We start from the raw sequence: 19010 nt of genomic DNA on the forward strand, positions 1-19010 counted from the left end.
CTGAAAGTCTTTACGGTACTAAAAACTATCTATCTACCTAAAACACAAGTAAGGCGCCCTAGTCAAAATGCCAATCATTTGCGCCGCAACGCATGAAATCGTAATATCATAAAATCACTACTTATTTTATATATCACTATATATATATAGAGACACAATCGCGCCAAAGATTGGTAATCGGTGTCTTGGCTAAGCCCTCTGAGCATAATTCGAAATCAAATCAGTCTCAGGCATTGATAACTTCAACATCACGCAACAAATCATAAATCATTTTATACCAACCATCTAAGTTAAATAGTATATTCGCACCTGTATTTGCACTTCAAATCCGTCACTAGCGTCAGCGCTGCCCTTAGCCAGTAGGTATGTGCAGACCCCCTCAAACTCGTACTCTTTGCCGTCGAAGGTTGTCACATGCGAGTCGCCCCACGCTGAGCAGATGCCTGGGCATTTGAGGTCTGTGCAGACCCAGTTGCCGTTCGTACATTTACTGGGAATTAATTAAAAAAAAATGTTAATTATGTGTCTATTTCCAGCAAAAAGGACGAAAAAGGATGTAAGGACGTTCTGCCCGTTCTGTTCGTATAAAGATACAAGCAAATATCGTCCTTACGGTAAGCAACAAAGTGGGACGTTTCACTAAACTTCTACACATATTCAGTTCACCTGCCTACATATTAGATCTAGAAACTTACAGGTTGCTTCATGAAAGTTGTCAAGAATGGAATGAAACTTTTCTCAAACATGGTATGAAATATTGATGTTATGTGCCTTATAATTGGCAGCGAAGTATGACGTTGCAGGTGCGGCTAGGACGATTGATAGATAATGGAATTTCATACAAACCTTGCAGGCCAAGGCCGGCAAAGTCCTCTTTTTTATTAATTTCCAAACACAGATAATTGTGACATAACATCCAGGTATTTAGCCAATTAAAAAAAACTATAAGGGGCTTTATAGACGTGCCGACTGCAACTGGTACGGGCCCTAGACAATATTTGATTTTGGGTGCGTTTTCATACAAAAAAAATTTTTCGCTTTTTTTTGAATTTTTTTTTACTTTTTGTTTTTTTATAAGCGTATACGGGACATCAAAGGGGAACGAAAATTCGATTATTTTTGCGCTACGACGCACCGTTTAGGAGATACAGCCATCCAAAGTTACTATTTTCAGTAGACTTTATTTATTTCAAGCACTATACATACCTCGGCGGGAAATGGGGTTGCCCGCCTCAGACCTATACGGCCTCGCTTCGCTCGGCCGTCTATATGTCTTCGGCCGGCAACCCCCTTTGTCCCGGCCTCTGTAGTAATGTACTATTAATCGTGTGTCAAGTAGCACAGATAGACAGACATCATAGACATACATACAAGTAGCACATATCTTGTAACAAGTCGATGTAAATAGTTTTGTCAAGTAAAATTGTTTCTGTCAGTTGCTTATTTGACTAAACACAATAGGTAGCAAATTATGATTAGCTTCCAAGACAACTGTATAAACATAAAGATATCTCAATAATCTGCAATGATATCATTGTATGATGTAAACGTGTAGTATTTTATATATGCATACAAAAATTCGTGCCTGTATTCCTAAAAGGCATAGCCAACTAGCCATAGCACATTAAACTGCTCAAATTATAGCGTTATGGGATGAAAGATAACGAAATATTGATTTAAACTAACACGATCTTCACTCATATTATTAAATTAAAACGGGACTTAATCGCGTAAAACTTACGTTTTATATTTAACCCGACGTTACTACGACGTGAATATAAAACGTAAGTTTTACGCGATTAAGTCCCGTTTTAATTTAATAATAAAAGATAACGAAGTCCTATTATAGCTAATATATCTACTATACCTACATTACCTACGCCTATTAGGAATAAATAAATAATAGTTATTTGTTATACAAGGGGGCAAAGTTGTATTTTAACGCCGAGTGTGGAATTGAAAAACGAGCAAGTGAAAGGATTCTGTAGTTGAACCACGAGCGAAGCGAGTGGTTCGAGAATAGAATCCTGAACTTGCGAGTTTTTTAACACACGAGAAGTAAAATACATTTGCACCCGAGTGTAACACAAAACTTTTCCCCTCACTATAGCGAGGAAACTATAACGCAAAAAATGCGTTTATCACTGCTTTCAGTAGTTCCACAGGTGGTAAATCATCTTTATTACTAGATTCACCTACTTTTATCAATTTTAAAGGAGTTAATTTGACTTTATTCAAGCTCAAATTACTTTACCCACTAGTGGATAAAATGCGTTTTTACCCGCTGCTATTAAAGGACAAAACACGTGTTTCCGAGCTAGTGAGGGGAAAATAAATAAATATTATAGGACATTCTTACACAGATTGACTGAGGCCCACGGTAAGCTCAAGAAGGCTTGTGTTGTGGTATATAACAGTGGCATAGATATTTACACATTTAAATAATTTATGACTTAGATAAAGGAGCAGAGAGATAAATCCGCAAGTAAACAGCGACTTTGACAACATTATCTAAATGAAACAACGTTAGAGATTGTAAGAGTAGGGACTTACTTATCTAATAATATTTTATGATGATTAATGTAATAAAAAGAATTAAGTAGTATTGATATTAGATGTAAGTGTACGTATGTATTTAAGAATGTTTTATTGTAAGTAAATAAGTATTGATTGTTGGTAAGTTGAAAAATACTAAATATATCGTTTTTATTGTATACTTTATTTCACATATAATAATAAGTACAAATGGCGGACTTGGTACCTTAAGGCATTCTCTACCAGTTAACCACTGAAAAATGGTATTCAAAAAAGACGTTTGCTAGGTTCAGGCTTAAAGTAGCTAATTCGACATTATCATTATCTACTGATAATTAATTACAAATTAATGATCAACAAAGTGATTATAAACTAAGATGCTTAAAGTATCCTTATTTATGAATTTTAAAAAAAAAAATGAAAGAATGATGAGGGACAATACTCGTACCGTTTTATATACGAGTACACCAATAAAAATACATATATATGTATGTACCTAAGCATATTGTGTCCTTATTGACAAACACGCAATGCATTACAATCAGAGCAAAAGTGAAAGGTACGTTACGCACATAACTATTCCAAGGAGCACTTCTCATTCAGCTCTAAAAGGTTACAATGTCACCATTCGATACATTACACTTTCACCACACGACCAAACAATATAAGATCTATTTTTTAAATTATCAAATCGCTCGTTTATTTGACTTGTACGGTCAGCTTCATAAATATCTGTATTGAATTCTTCACACCTGTATTGAATTTTTAACCTTCTTCCCCAGCAATAAGTTTTGATATATACAGATATTATTAGACGTGACTGTATAAATATTTTGAATATTTTATGTAAGAAAGTGCGAACGGTAGGATAGTGGTGCGTTATTTCGAGAGAGATATCAACGGGGGCGTAGCTCAGATGGTAGAGCGCTCGCTTAGCATGCGAGAGGTACGGGGATCGATACCCCGCGCCTCCAATGGGTTAACTTTCTTGTTTTTATAAACACTTTTCAGTAAAGCTGGCAGTGCTAATTTTTATTTTTATAATTAGCTAAATTTATTTTTAAGCGATTTAATAATTAAGTGAGATATTGGATGATAGACAAACGAGTTTAACAAATTTATGAACATATTTTATATTTATTTAGACACTTTAGAGTAATGAACGATTATTACATCGAGTCTTGTCCGTAACGCTTAACAACTTATTCAAATTTAATAACATACGAACATTTGAGTATGTTCATGTGAGGCTTGTTTCAATTCAGATTTCTCAACGTTTGAGCAATCCTTATCGAGAATTATGAACATAGCGAGATCTAATTTACAGTTCTGAATATAACGATGCAGTTTGCAGGCTCAGAAACTTACCATTTGTTGCATATATTCTTCCTGCATTTCATGTCCGTCGGAGAAACTGCCCGCCGTGGCGGCTGGGGCACTCAGTGGCTAGTACACATTTGTTGCCATTCGCATTTAACACATAACCCATCACTGACACCTTGGCCAACAGACAACTATGATGACATGATGTCTAACAAAAGGCCTTCCTTTTTAAAATATTTTTTTTAAAAGGCCTTCCTTTTTCCTTCTTTTTTATTTTAATTTTAAAAGGCTTTATTTTTTGACCTTTTCTTATAATTGGAGCAGTCTATTTTGGAGTCAAACGGGAAGTTGTAATTTAGGTAATAACTTGGATCGTATCGAGACAGGTATTTCAAGGTACAGAATACTTACCATTTATTGCATTCTTCTTGCATTTCATGGCCGTCTGGGAAGCTCTGCCCGCCGTGGTGGCAGGGGCATTCTGTCGCCAGTACACATTTGTTACTACTCGCGTCTAGCACATATCCCTTCTTGCATTGGCAGCCTGGCCGGCATTCTTTAGTGGTTGTTGATGGCGGTAGATGCATATTCTAGAAACAAATTGAGATATTGGCCGTTGAATTCATAAAACGTAAATAAAAAAAGTGCTAATATCTCGAAAAGCATGACATTTCAAAGTCAAATTCTCTGAATATATAGTTAATGAGATGTCCTATCACCACACTCGATATACTCGGTATAATTAAAAGAAATTAAAATACAACTACTTAATCAATGGCTGACATTAATCTTAACGCGTCAATTTCAATTACTTATTGTTGTTTACAGTTGCTTTCTAAAGCTTCAACTGTAGGTAAATTCTAGAATTTGAACTGTGACTAGAATTTAAAACATACATACATACAATTACGCTTGTTTCCCAGAGGGGTAGGCAGAGATCACGGATTTCCATTTACTACGATCCTGAGAAACCACTTTCGCTTCAGAAACTTTCATACACACTCGTCGGTTTCGATTACTTCTGACCTGGCCTTTTTGCAATATTTCCCCGATTTGATCAAGAAAAGTTCGCCCGAACCACCTTAACATACCCATCTCAATCTTTGTCACCACATCTACATCCACTCCACACTTCTCTCTTATCACGCTATTTCTGATCCTATCACTCAACCTCACACCAGCCATGCAACACAGACATTCAATTTAAAACATTTTGTGGTTAATCTACCTTGCACGTCAGAGGCTCTGCAACTTCACAAGTAGTGAATTCCATGTGGTTGGCAGCACTGCAGTTGCTACGCAGGTCCTCTGCTGGAGGGTAGTTCTGAATGTCATAAGGCGTTGCCGGGACGCATTCCCAACGTGCACCGACGCAAGTGCTGAGAAAAAAACGAATTAAATTATGAAAAATTGTGTTAAACAATTAATTATCATAACTTAGTGGGAAATACACCGTGTTTCACTTAACACTAAAAACCTGAAAACCGTTTGTTCAGAATCGATAGTAGAATCGATTGAGCTACATCTTGATGGGGGTAATATTTTTTTTTTAATTTGTATTATTAGTTATTTTTTACGTGCCCATTCTACAAATTCGTAATACAACATTGTGCATATCGCATTGCTAGAGGTTGTATACCTTTTTCAGTATTTAGGGGTATTCATACTGGCTGGTTACTTGGACGACTATTTTTTTCCGCTACGAGTTTGACGTTGTTTGTCAGTTTAATTTTAATGTTTACCTTTAATAAGTCATAAGTGATAACAAATTGAACTCGTACCTAATTACAACCTTGTTATTTTAATTGTTGGGTTTAAATTTGCTTACTGAAATTACCTGTCCAATTTGAAGTTTGCTGTGACAAAGCTTTAAAGTGTTTTACAGTGACATATGGTAAACCTTATGTCGTTGCAGTAGTTTTTTGAGTGTAGAGTTAAAAGTCGAGTAGAGCTGTACAGAAATTCAAATATCAATTTAAAAAATAAATAAACATCAGATTAAAAAATGAATACTCTAGATAAGTTTAAAAAAATAAAAATCAGTTGGGGTGTCTGAGGTTTTGAGTGATAACGGAAACACCGTGTATATTGCTTCTGGTTAATGAAGGCAAGCGCCTATGGAAATAGGAATGGATAGCAGAATAACCTCGTAAGGCCCACCATAGTTAGTTTTCCTATTTTGAATTTGAACCTTACGTCTATAAATAAATTGGTAAGATTTTCGTTTGTTTCAAAAATCAATGTAAAATTCTACTTTATTCAGTTCATGGAAGGTTCAAATTAGATTGCAACACTATGTACATTGTAATGTACATTGGGCCTTACGAGGATCATAGCAACGTAAATAAAAAAAATGTAGCTGAAAGTCAGATGTCTTAAATAGAACTATATAATTTATCGTAACCACCACGGGAAGCATGGTCGCGCGATAGACGATAAAATATCAGGCCGTCCCTATCGCACTTACAAATAGTGCAATAGGGACGGCCTGCTTGTGGTTCCCGTGCAGATGGTAAAAGCTAACATTATCTGTCAAAAAAAGATGCATTATCATTGAAAAAATTACCAAAGTTCTCTCTCCCTGCGACCTGCTCTGACCTCCTTGTATCCGGAATCGAACTGCATGCCTTTATGGAAGCAGGGGCATAGCCCCACTGGCACGCAAACGTTATTGCTGTCCAATACCTGGAAAACAGAGAAAAAGCTATAGGATGCAATAATATGAAAACCAATGATTAATTGTTTTATGTATCAATGGAAGAATTTATTAAATATACTGCTCTGCCTTAGTGTTTTTTTCACATTATCCGGTCCACACATGCGCGTTTTGAGAGCGTAGGCGGAGCGTTAGCGGAGCGCAATGATAGCGGTGCGCCGGACGAACGCTGGCGTTGCACCCAGCGGACACCGGCGGGAACTAACGAACGCGGATTGCGAGCGCAACGCCAGCGTTCGTCCGGCGCACCGCTAACGCTCCGCTAACGCTCCGCTAACGCTCCGCTAACGCTCCGCTAACGCTCCGCTAACGCTCCGCTAACGCTCCGCTAACGCTCCGCTAACGCTACGCTATCAAAACGCTTTATGTGTGGCGGAGGCTCAAAGGTATTTAGATTTTTGCCTTTGACATCCTTTCTACATCCAATATCGGATCGGATAATGTGAAAACGGTCTCATGGGAAATGGTCGAAATATTAGTTCCGATCCGGAAACCGCTACCAATTTTTAGTACGTGGTTGGTTCTTTGTCAGCTGTCAGCACTCACAGTTGTCCACTTCACATTTAAATAGTAAATTCTAACATTATAATCGTCATACCTGACCAACGGGACAAGCACAGCCCTCCACGCAGCATGGTTTACATTGCCCACGCGCTGACAGAGCGACGTCAGAACATGTTCGCTGACAACTGTCAGCACATACGGTATATTCCTGTCCGCCGGTACATGACAATTCTGCAAATGCAAGCCTACAGTCACAAATATGGAAATAATACGGTATATAACTTTAAATACTCTGCTACTGAATGTCGACGGTTAGACAATTGAACTCTTCGGTACCTATAGTTATTTCAAATCAAGAATGATTTAATACAGAACTGACAAAGCCCACACAAAAAAGCGTACCCCTGAAATGTATGGGCCTTTTAGGAGTTTTAGGCTTAAAACTAGATGGCGCTGTTCGCAGCCTGGAAGTGGTCAAAATCACATTTTCCCCAAATATTTTTGGGTGTAAAATTTTTTTATAAGAACAAATGACATATTTCTTTATTTTAATATCATGATATCACGTCAATACAAATTTTGAAAAATATAAATTTGTAGGCATCATCAGTGTACTTATGATAGTACTTCATAGATGGCGCTAAAAAATCGAGGTACGATTCAGTAAAAAAATCTATTGGCGCAGTCGGTATGGATGTCAACCTCAATGTTTCCCAAAAATGATTGTAATTTCAAACAACAGCATTTTTAAACACACTGTTTTTACATACTACGATTAATCGATAATTATATGCGTCAATATGACTTTAGGAAATCTGTTTTTTTTTAAATCAATAATTAAAACTGTCGACGTAGGCAACAAATCAAATTATTTTATTAAATATTTTTTGATTTGTTTTTTTTTTGGTGGGTTCACTACTATATATAAATTATAAATTGAAATAGATACCATACACTAAAGAAAAAGCGATCAAGCCCACTGGTGGCGAAGCCGGGGTCGGGCTGGTGTAGTGGTTTGAGCACGTCAGCCGGGTTCGATTCCCGGCTTCGCCACCAGTAGATTTGATCGCTTTTTCTTTAGTGTATGGTTTATAAATTAAAACTGTATTAATTAGTTTATATTTGGGTTTTTTGGCCTTGTCTTTGAAATGGCTAAACTTAAAAGAAGTTTTATTTGCGCTTGTATTTGCATTCATACATACCACATTCTTTGACATTGTATCTCCACTGTATTTCCACGCCGCTCTTCGCGCAGGCCATAGCATAGTCTCCAAGGATGGGGCAGAGACACTTGGACGCGTCGCCCGCGCATGCGCACATATCGTAAACGCATTCGTCGTAATAGGGGTCCACTGAGACGTGCCAGTGACAAGCTGTGGGAAAAGAATCACGTTATATCAAAATTTAAAACTTAAAAAGAAAAACCGCAGCTGTTCTTATGGTGTTTGGGGCCAGAATACATCAAAATAATGATAACAATATTCTATATAGATTTACTTCTGAACCAATTAATTGTGTTTACATACACTCACGCCTGTATCCCATAAAGGGGTAGGCAGAGCACATGAAACTACTAAAGCTCCACTCAGGGCCACTCTTGGCAAATAAGGGGTTAAAAGAAAACGAAACTGTGGCATTGCAGTGACAGCTTGCCAGCCTCTCGCCTACACCACAATTCAACCCATATTCCATAGTCGCCTTCTACGACACCCACGGGAAGAAAGGCGGTGGTGAAATTCTTAACCCGTCACCACACAGGCATTGTTGTGTTTAGAATTCGTATATATTTATAATATGTATATTTCGACAAATTAAACTTTTTTTATATGTACCTAGAGCAATTTATTTTCTTTATATGTACTATGTACTATGTATACTTTTGTATTTTCAATACTTATTGTATTATGTAACCTTAGCCTTACCTTAGCATAGCTTTGCAAGTGTTATGTATTTTTACTGTTCTAAATTTTATGAACCTCCAGGTCTTTTTTAGAGTAAGTTTGCATGCGTATATTTATATGCACCCTTTTCATATGTATAAATGACTGTATGTGTTCTAAATAAATAAAATAAAAAATAAAAATATTTCGATATAACATAGTCGCAGCATGACGGCTCCGTATAATGGAATGTCAAGTATGGAAATAGTCTATGCTTGAGTGTGTTTGACTGCGATACAGCGTCTGTTATATGACCCGAACAGCTGTTAAATGGATTGGTTCCAGGGGGCCGATTTTTGAGTCTCACTGTCACTAAAATACCGGTTGAAAACGGTGAATTGCCTATTATTTTCAGTGACAATTTTCTGAATTCGAACGCCATGAGACTCAAAAATCGGCCCCAGGCTGGTTAAGATGACATCAATGACAGCCGTGGGGAGTTCGGATCCTGGGAGAAACCGTCAGTCAGATTTGAATTGGAACGTATCGCAGTCAACTACACTGCATTCCTTTAAATATTATTTTCAAGTATATTCCTTTAATGAGGCTTTAGTATGAGCCTACGACATATTTAATTTGTTGCTTATTCCCACTTCATGAACAAATGTAACAAATGAACTGGTAAGAAAATTGAACTTTTTTGAATATTGAAAGAACACCATTTTCTAAACACTGTATGGCCGTATCATTCTTTGGTGTGAGAAAGTCGTCTTTTAGCTTAATTAGTTCATAATACTTAGGTACGTTCAAATTACTTGCTCTTGAGCTTGCTACAATACTTCTCCGCACTTTCCTTATTCTGAACATTAGCTTTACAAGGATGCTCCGGTTCCTTAACATCGACATTTGTACAAAGTTCTTTCGTCTTCTATTTTCACTAAATACCCGAGATTTCAGCAACATTATGGACAAACAAAACAAAGGAACTGTCAAAAAAACTCACCTCATTTCAATAGATGGTTCTGAATGTTGGAGGAATGCCATTTTGCATCGGCTAACACGTTGATCCATGGCGCTTTCTGGTATTCTCTGAGAAACTGGTCTATTTGCTCAGTTATTTCAGTTAATAATACTTACGTTCAAATAATTTGCTCTTCAACTTGCTACAATACTTCTCCGCACTTTCTTTATTCTGCACATTAGCTTTACAAGGATGCTCCGGTTCCTTCACATCCACATCTGTACAAAGTTCCCTCGTCTTCCATTTGTTGGCGAACGCGAGAGCGGTCTGTTCGACATCGCCCTCTGGTGTTAGGAAGTCGTCTTTTTGGTTCAGGTTGAAGGTGCCGCAGAGACCCTGAGGGATAAGATATTACAATAAATATAAGTAAATCATCCTCCTTGCGTTATCCCGGCATTTGCCACGGCTTTTGACAACTAATCTCAAGATTTGGCGTAGGCACTAGTTTTTACGAAAGCGACTGCCATCTGACCTTCCAACCCGAAGGGTAACTAGACCTTATTGGAATTAGTCCGGTTTCCTCACGATGTTTTCCTTCGCCGAAAAGCGACTGGCAAATATCAAAAGACATTTCGCACATAAGTTCCGAAAAGCTTATTGGTACGAGCCGGGGTTCGAACCCGCGACCTCCGGATTGAAATTCGCACGCTCTTACCGCTAGGCCACCAGCGATTTAGTAACGAAATAAAAATAAATCAAAACATTAAAATATTTAAACTAAAATTATACAAATATCCTTTTCACGAAGTAGCAACTTCATTCATGTTGTGACTAATAGATAGGTGTTGGTACGGCAAGTATGGTCGCGCGATAAATGATAAAACATCAGACCGACCCTATCGCACTATTTGTAAGTGCGATAGGGACGGCCAATGTTTTATCATTTATCATTTATCGGTCGACATCGACCGTTACTTAGTCACAGAAGAAAATTCATTTTTAAGAAGCAAAAATATTTATTTATTTTATTTGGTCGACATCGACGATATAACGTTACTTAGTCACAGAAGAAAATTCATTTTTAAGAAGATAACCTACCAAAAATATCATAACAATAGTCATCGTTTTTCACGGGAAGGTCGTTTTCATCGGTCAGCTGATCAATGAGAGAGATTTAGGCCTGGTTTAGACGGTGTGCGAACTCGCATGCGATTTTAGTTACATTGCGGGCTGTTGAGGTTATACATACAATTTTGCACAGTCATCAAATACCGCAATGTAATAAAACTAACCGTCTAATGGCCCTTAGTCTTTTGTGTGATCGGTACTTACCTTAGTTTTGTCGTGGAATGTTGGTGGTATGTCAACAAAAACTCTGGTGTTGCCATCCCACCATAGATCGATTCCGTTGGGAAGTTGCACTGAAAAAGGATTTCTTATTTATTACTTTCTTTATTATAAGAAAATAATTTTAATTATATGACTGACAAGCGTCGTTTTAATTATTCATGAAGGGTCAACTAGCTAAATGGAATAATTACAAAATTAAAATTTAAGAAAAATCCCGACATAGTAAACCGATTTATGTCAAACATGGCTAAAAACACTCCCGACTAATTCAGCTTTCAAACAAACAAACAATCTAAATCGGTTCATCCATTCGGGAGCTACGATGCCACAGGCAGATACAATCACACACACACACACAGACAGACAGACACGCCTTAAATTTATAACACCTCGTCGTTTTTGCGTCGGGGATTGAAAAGAGAACAACAGAGATTTAGAAAATACTTTTTATACTTTTGACACGGGTAAATAGGGATGACGACTACCTACATAAAAAAAATGGCATTCTGTTTAGTCCGTCAGTTAAATCGTCCAAAAATACTGAACACATATTTTTCACTTTTTCTAATTAATGAAAAAATACAAAGATATAGAGCATCAAAGTTCCGGAGTGGGGGCTTCTGACGTCACTTCTAAGTAAAAATTGTACCTAGGCGAGGCGTGACGTCACGCGAAACTTCAACGCACTGTACCGTCGTCATTTTTCGTTTACGAGAAAAAAAAAGTATGTGTCTAAAATTCATTGATGATCTAACTGACGGACTAATTAGTTTTTTAAGTCGTCTCGCCTATCCTAATGGGGTACATACCAATAAGGAAGAGTGACGAAGCAGCTCTGATCAACACTTCACCAACATGCACCGGCAATGTTGCCACTTCCTTCCCATTCACCAGCACCAAGCCTCCCTGCTTCAGGTGAAGATCCAGTCCGTGGTACTTGAGGTTGACGGCTTTTGTGCAGGACGGCTGCCCTTCGCCCTTGAAAGGCGTTAGGTTCATTTCCTGGGGGCAGTAATTATTTTCAGTACATGTATCACGACCAAAAAGAAGTTATATGAAGTATTTACTCGTTTCTAGTAATAATAAAAGGAGAAAACATTCAAGAGAACACAGTTTTTTATTTCCCCCTAGAGGCCACTATGAATTTCTGGTAAAGTCATTCGGACTACCTAATGCCCCACCTATAGCGGCGACTACGCATGGTGCGTTTCTGGTACCAATAAAGCTTTATAATTTGGAATCATGAATGTAGACCTCGCTAATACTGCCAAGCCAAACTACTTCAATGCTGACATTATCAGCCTGGAGTAACGCGTATTAAGTGCAGTGTCGCATGAATTTATAACGAAGGTAGTCCATCAAAATTATTTATTTATTTATTAGTAAAACACGTTTACATGACATTAGAGTATGACCAATGCGTCCCGAAACTTAGATAACAAAAAAAAAAAAAAAAAAGAGAACAATAAAAATAAAATTAAACAATTCATTTGGGCGATGACGTACCAGCGTGGCTCCGTTGCATCGTTTGTCCCGATGTAGAGGTGGAACTTAGCGAGAGTTATCTAACAACGTCAGATATAGCTTTATATAGTTTTTAGGATATTTACCTCGCTAATACTGCCCTCACACGCCACATTTTCCACCTCAACGGTCAGCCTGCAACGTTCTCAGCCTGCAGTAGAGTGTAGGTGCAGTGTCCCATGAAGTCATAACGCAGTCCCTCAAATGTAGTATTGTAATGGTCTCCAACAGCATCTCAGCATTATTAACTAACTAGCTTTTGCCCGCGGCTTCACTCGCGTTTAATTTGAAAATTGCGGAATTCTCCATACACACTTCCACCCCCCATTTTAGGGCAGTAGGGGTTAGAAAGAGACAAAAAGTAGCCTATATCACTCTCCATCCCTTCAACTATCTCCACCTAAAAAACCATTCGTCGCTTCGTTTTGCCGTGAAAGACAGACAAACAAACACACACAGACACACACACACACACTTTCCCATTTATAATAGGTATTACGCGCACGCACGCACGCACGCACGCACGCACGCACGCACGCACGCACGCACGCACGCACACACGCATGCACGCACGTACGCACGTACGCACACACACGCACAATAGACGGGGAAGATACGGGGTTCTGTCCTATGCATCCCGAAACTGAACGACCGACCCGTAGGAAAAGGGGCCCATCTGAAAACCAGCGCTGGATATATGTACCTATATATCTGGCAACAAGCTGAGACGGGTACCCATTGCCTAAGCCTACCAAATGTTTATCTGTAAATATAGTTTAAGATGTAGTTGATGTTAATTTTAGGTTTTTTTTTTTATTATTCTTATTTCTACTGCTACATTGTTTAAGTTTTTTTATCCATTTTGTTTCTAATTTTTTCTCATGTATTTGTGTTGGTAGTTATGGCAATAAAAATATTTTTATTTTATTTTTTTATTTATTAGTACGGATTTATAACTAATTTTTCAGGATATTTACCTCGCTAATACTGCCCGCGCACGCCACATTTTCCACCTCAACAGTCACGTTCTCAGCCTGCAGTAGAGTGTAGGTGCAGTGTCCCATGAAGTCGTAACGCAGTCCATCGAAGGTGGTGTAGTGAGGGTCTCCGACGGCTCCGCAGCGCGCGCCGCAGGGGACAGCTGTGCAGGTCCATTCGCCGGCTTGGCATGTGCTGGAAAGTAAAATGCATTACATTCTGAATGCAATAAGAAGGTAGTAAGGTACAGCGCGGCAAATCTCGACTGGGGGGCAAATGTAACTGGTCCATTTTTTCCATGTTTTACAATGTTTGCATTATTAAATAGAGTGTTCAGTGGATACATGTAGAACTCAACATCATATTGTAATAATGGAAAAAAACTATTATTATTATTTAAAGTAGTTGCGATTGCTTTTTTTGCATGTTTAAATGGCCTAGTAATGAATCAACTATCTAAATGGCAGCTAACGTCCACGAGGGTTCATATAGCCCTTATCCACTGCACGAATGTTACCCGGAATGCGATGAAGCAAATTGACATGCAAAAAAGTTACCGAGTAGTGCAAGGAGCAGGTACTTACAGCATTTTGAGAAATATTAGTATATTACGATAGAAGTGCGTAAAAAAGGAAGTTCCAAAAGAGTGGTGATGAATTAAAACACGACCGAAGGGAGTGTTTTAAATCGACACGAGTTACGAATTTCCTTTCCGCACGTGTATCGTTCGATGTTTTTCAGTACAGCTGGCCATCTGAAGTTTCGACCTGACATATAATGAACCACTTTTCGCACTAGTGCGTAAAAAAACACCATCTGTACTGAAAATCGAGGGTTTACAGGCGAAACCCGATAAATCGAGATAATAGGGAACTTGACTGTAGTTAAAATAAAATATATTTTTTTTATACCATGCACGAAATAAAGCATCAGATAATTATAAGAAAAACATGGGCAGAAGTTATTTTTAACTCCAATTTATATTTTATAAATCAGATACTTCAGATATAAATATATTAAGTAAATCAGTTGACCGTGACGTCATTCAATTCGATTTCATATTAATTCCATATTAGCGAGTCGTTCAAAATCGTTTTGACAGTTCTTAAAAAGAAGCTGATTTGACTAGGAGGAAAGTAGCCTATTTGTCCTTGAAATAACAACATTGTGGAAATTGCACATAATTAGTTCGAATTTCAAAAACCAGTTTGCTCAACTTCTCGGGTTTCACCAGTAAACCCTCGAAATATTTCTTACACTAAGAACAATCCATAGTGTAAGAAATATTTTCAGTACAGATGGTATTTTTTTACGCACTAGTGCGTATTTACTATTTACTTACCAAGTATTGCAATCCTTTTTCACCGTCTTCCTAGGCTTGAAGCTTTGTTCCTAAGTCTACACGGGCATTCCTCTTTAGCACACATTTCCCAGCTTCTAGAAGTAAACCCTCAGGACAGAAGCAGCCCTCTACGCTGGTGTTATCATCAAGTCTTTGGAAAAACTTAACAGCCTTCCACGGTACCTACAGTAACTATTAGGAAAAAGAAATACAAGTATGTCTTACTCTGAGGAGTTTTTACTTACCAAGTGTTGCAATCCTTTTTCACCGTCTTCCCAGGCTTGAAGCTCTTGTTCCTAAGTCTACATGGGCATTCTTCTTTAGGCACGCATTTCCCAGCTTCTAGAAGTAAACCCTCAGGACAGAAGCAACCCTCTACGCAGGTGTTAGCGTCGGGTGGTGAGGGGTTGGAGAACTGACAGCTGGGCTGCACATCTGGGCCGCAGGACTTGTAGATCTTGCCTTCTGGGCATTTCATTGCTGTAAGGAAGATCAATTTATATAGTATTAGTTTTTTCCTGCGGCTTCGCTCGCGTTAGAAAGAGAAAATAGTAACCTTTATCAGTCTCCATCCCTTCACATTAATTAGTTGCTCCGTTTCGCCGTGAAAGGCGGACAAACAAACAGAGACACACGCTTTCCCATTTATAAAATTAGTATGGACAAGTTTTGCTTAGTTTGGGGCTAAGTTGATCTGTGTAAGGTGTCCCCAATATACTTATATAGGGGTTTGTGTCAAAAAGGACAGGGTACTAGTAGGAAAGTTTACTTTTACGAGAAGGTACAATGATGTTTCTTTTACCATTGACGGACATTGTAGGCGACGGAATTACAACCTCCGTGCTGCACGCGTGCTGGCAGCCTGGGCGGTTATGGATGCCGCTGCCAGCGCGCGTTTTTTGTTTATGTACATATTTTTTAGTGTGATACGAAATGTCAACAAAGGCTCATATGTATAGTTTTGCACATCAAATTGTAATATGATTGTAATTGTTTATGAACGGACAAGAGGGGGCAAAAATTTGTCAAGGTGGTCAAAGACATGCACTAACCTTCTCTCCGGGAGTCAGGAACTGCAGGCAGGACTGGCCGGGGTCCACACTTCATCACGGAAGCACAACCGTTTTTGCACATGTCTTATAACAGTCTGTCAGGTGTCAACAACTAGTTAGAGGGCCGCGCGGGCGGGGCGAGGCGCGAGGGGGGAGAAACATATCTTTTAAATATATATGGTTAGGTAGGTAGAATTATAGGTAGAATTTTGAACAGTAATTATTATGTGTAAATAGCCTTTTCTTTGTATATATCCGTGTAAATAATTGTGTAATGTGCTTAACCTGTGCCTGTGTAAATAAACTGTAAATAGAACCCTTTTGTGTATATAGTGTATATTAGGGCTCTGGATACACGTGATTCACGCCGAACCGTAGCTACGTGATCTTAACACCGGCGGTACTAAGATCACGAATTTCACGAACACGGCAAGGTACGTACCTCGTACGCACGTACGTACGTACTTGCCTTAGCGCCCGGATTCACGTGACACGCCGCGGGCCGTGACACGCCGCCGCCCGAACTAAGTTCGTGTGCAGAGCTTCGGGTGGCGGTTCCGTTGGGTACTTATTGTACGTTTTGTAGATTCAACTCGCCCGGGAGAAAACCAAATCATGACTATTATTGAATTATCACTTAATACCTATAAGGTGAAATACCCCATAATGGACGGTGATGCCATTATGGACAAAAAAGCACAAATCCTAAAAATAAGTAACTAAAATTAGTTTCTAAAACCTGACGGCTATGTACCATAAACTAGAGTTGTAGAGCTGTTTCATTTTGAAGTTTCAATTAATTTGGTTATTTCTGAAGGATTTGGCAACAAGATGAAATTCACCAGTTTACTGAAAAAAATATCAAGACGAATTCTTAGTAATGTTGCTAAGAGAGTTGAGTTCATGTATAAAATAATAAAAAAATAATACTCGGTGTAAACTTGAATGCGTTTTACTTACTGCATTAAGCATGAGATAAGGTATAAAACATACTAGTTTGTTGCTCCAAAGATATAAAGAAATGGCGTTATTTTGCGAGTGTCCATTACTGGAACCGAAAAACAGCGTACCTCCTATGATGGACAAGGAACAATTTACAAAACCAAAATTTACAGAAAACAATCCTATGTTAAAATAACTCAAAGTAATTCTATTTATGGTATATAAAATTGACTCATTGAGTATCAGTTGGCTTTAAAAGTAAAATTTTAAACTTATTTCACTGTCCATAACGGGGGATCCATTACTGGAGAACTGCCGTCCATAATTGGAGAAAAAACACCTAGTTTTAATTTGTTAACTATGAAGAAACCAATAGGAGTATCTATTCTGCAATACGCTTGAAATGTAAAAGAAGGATAGGACATTTAAGATTTAACACGCTTAGCGGTAGAATTTTTACATTTATCAGTGAAATATCAAAAACAGGCGAAAATTTTTCTTAAACTGTCCATGATTGGGTCCGTTACCTTACTTAATACTGGACGAAAGTTTTTTTACATATGAATTAAACTTATATTTATGTTTTGCTTCGATTTTTATACAATACATATAACTAGCGGCCCTCCCCGGCTACGCACGGGGATTATGATAAAAATTGTTATAATAAGTTATCCGTAAAAGATAGACATATGCCATCACGGACTTTTTTGTAGACCTATTAGAGAGACACAATTTTCCAATACATTATTTTGATATAGCTCAAACGGTTTCGGCAGCGTTTTCAATTAAAGCTCTCAGCCAGCGGGATTTTGTCCAACTCGATTAGAAAATATCGTCATATTTTAACCAATTTAAACAAAACTTTAAAAAATTATATACCTAAACTTTCCTCAAGAATTACTCTATTCATAAGTGAAAACCATATGAAAACCCGTTCAGTAGTTTTTGAGTTTATCACGAACACACAGACAGACGCGGCTGGGGAGTTTATTTTATAAGAGAAGATTAAGTGATTTATGGCGTTATTCTGTTTCCGATTTTATTGAAATTAAAACTAGCAAACTGTCCGATGCCTTACAGTATAGGTATACCTGTATGGTAAATGTCAACCTGTGTTACGTTACGTCTTAATATTGTTTATTTTTTGACATGTGCCGTCAGAATCCTCAAATACTCGACACTAACTTAAAACTGTATGTGGTGACAGTTTAGTATAGTATGGAGTAACTATTGTCCCAGAGCTGTAAGAAGTGTAAGAACCTCTTTTTTACACATGACAGCGTCCACAAAACGTAAAATACTGTAATATTGGTTAAAAAAATCAAGTACTTAAAATAGTATTTTATACAATCGCGATAAAAAACAAAGCTTTTTAGTCGTGTACCATGTTTAGGCCACGAAGCTTTGCTGAGTGGCCTAATAGTACGAGAGTGAAAAACTTAATTATATCACTATTGTATACAATACTTTTTCTACGAGTCATCATCTTCATCATCAATGGACGGAAATATCATCATTCATGCAAGTTTAAATTAATGTTAATAGCGTCGTTCACCGTTGTATCAACATCGAATTACCTAGGCACCAATTGTTTGTAACAACCGTCTCTGATTGGCCGATAACGCGACAAATAAAAAAAATGTATTTCAGATGCAGAAAAATTTGCCAGTTATCGCAAATTAGTATATAAATTGTATGATGTTCTATTTTTGAAATTATTACAGTTAACTTAAAGTCAACTATAATGAGATTAAGTACATATATTATTATAGTTGAGTCGGAACTGCCATAGAGTATCCAACACTGAAAAGTTAGTACTTATAGTTTAGTCTGCGGTGTCCTAATTGACAGATTACAGTCGACGAGTAGAAAAATAATATTTCGCTTACTTTAAACATAATCT

At 37.8% G+C, this 19010-nt stretch overlaps 1 protein-coding gene and 1 non-coding gene across 2 annotated transcripts in view; one reads left to right on the forward strand and one right to left on the reverse strand.

Annotated features, from left to right (window-relative positions):
* LOC125228079 (hemocytin-like) overlaps nucleotides 1–19010 on the reverse strand; it is a 119724-nt gene that overhangs the window by 78233 nt on the left and 22481 nt on the right. The window contains 11 exon segments of the mRNA XM_048132529.1: nucleotides 310–490; nucleotides 4270–4448; nucleotides 5087–5237; nucleotides 6425–6543; nucleotides 7173–7309; nucleotides 8281–8451; nucleotides 10096–10315; nucleotides 11252–11340; nucleotides 12079–12271; nucleotides 13771–13966; nucleotides 15359–15593. Coding sequence (XP_047988486.1) covers nucleotides 310–490; nucleotides 4270–4448; nucleotides 5087–5237; nucleotides 6425–6543; nucleotides 7173–7309; nucleotides 8281–8451; nucleotides 10096–10315; nucleotides 11252–11340; nucleotides 12079–12271; nucleotides 13771–13966; nucleotides 15359–15593 — 1871 coding nt within the window.
* Nucleotides 3437–3509, forward strand: Trnaa-agc. The gene has a single exon. It is a non-coding gene; the product is annotated as a tRNA-Ala (tRNA).

This window comes from Leguminivora glycinivorella, chromosome 7 (genome assembly GCF_023078275.1).
Source record: "Leguminivora glycinivorella isolate SPB_JAAS2020 chromosome 7, LegGlyc_1.1, whole genome shotgun sequence".
NCBI classification, from domain to species: Eukaryota; Metazoa; Arthropoda; class Insecta; order Lepidoptera; family Tortricidae; genus Leguminivora; species Leguminivora glycinivorella.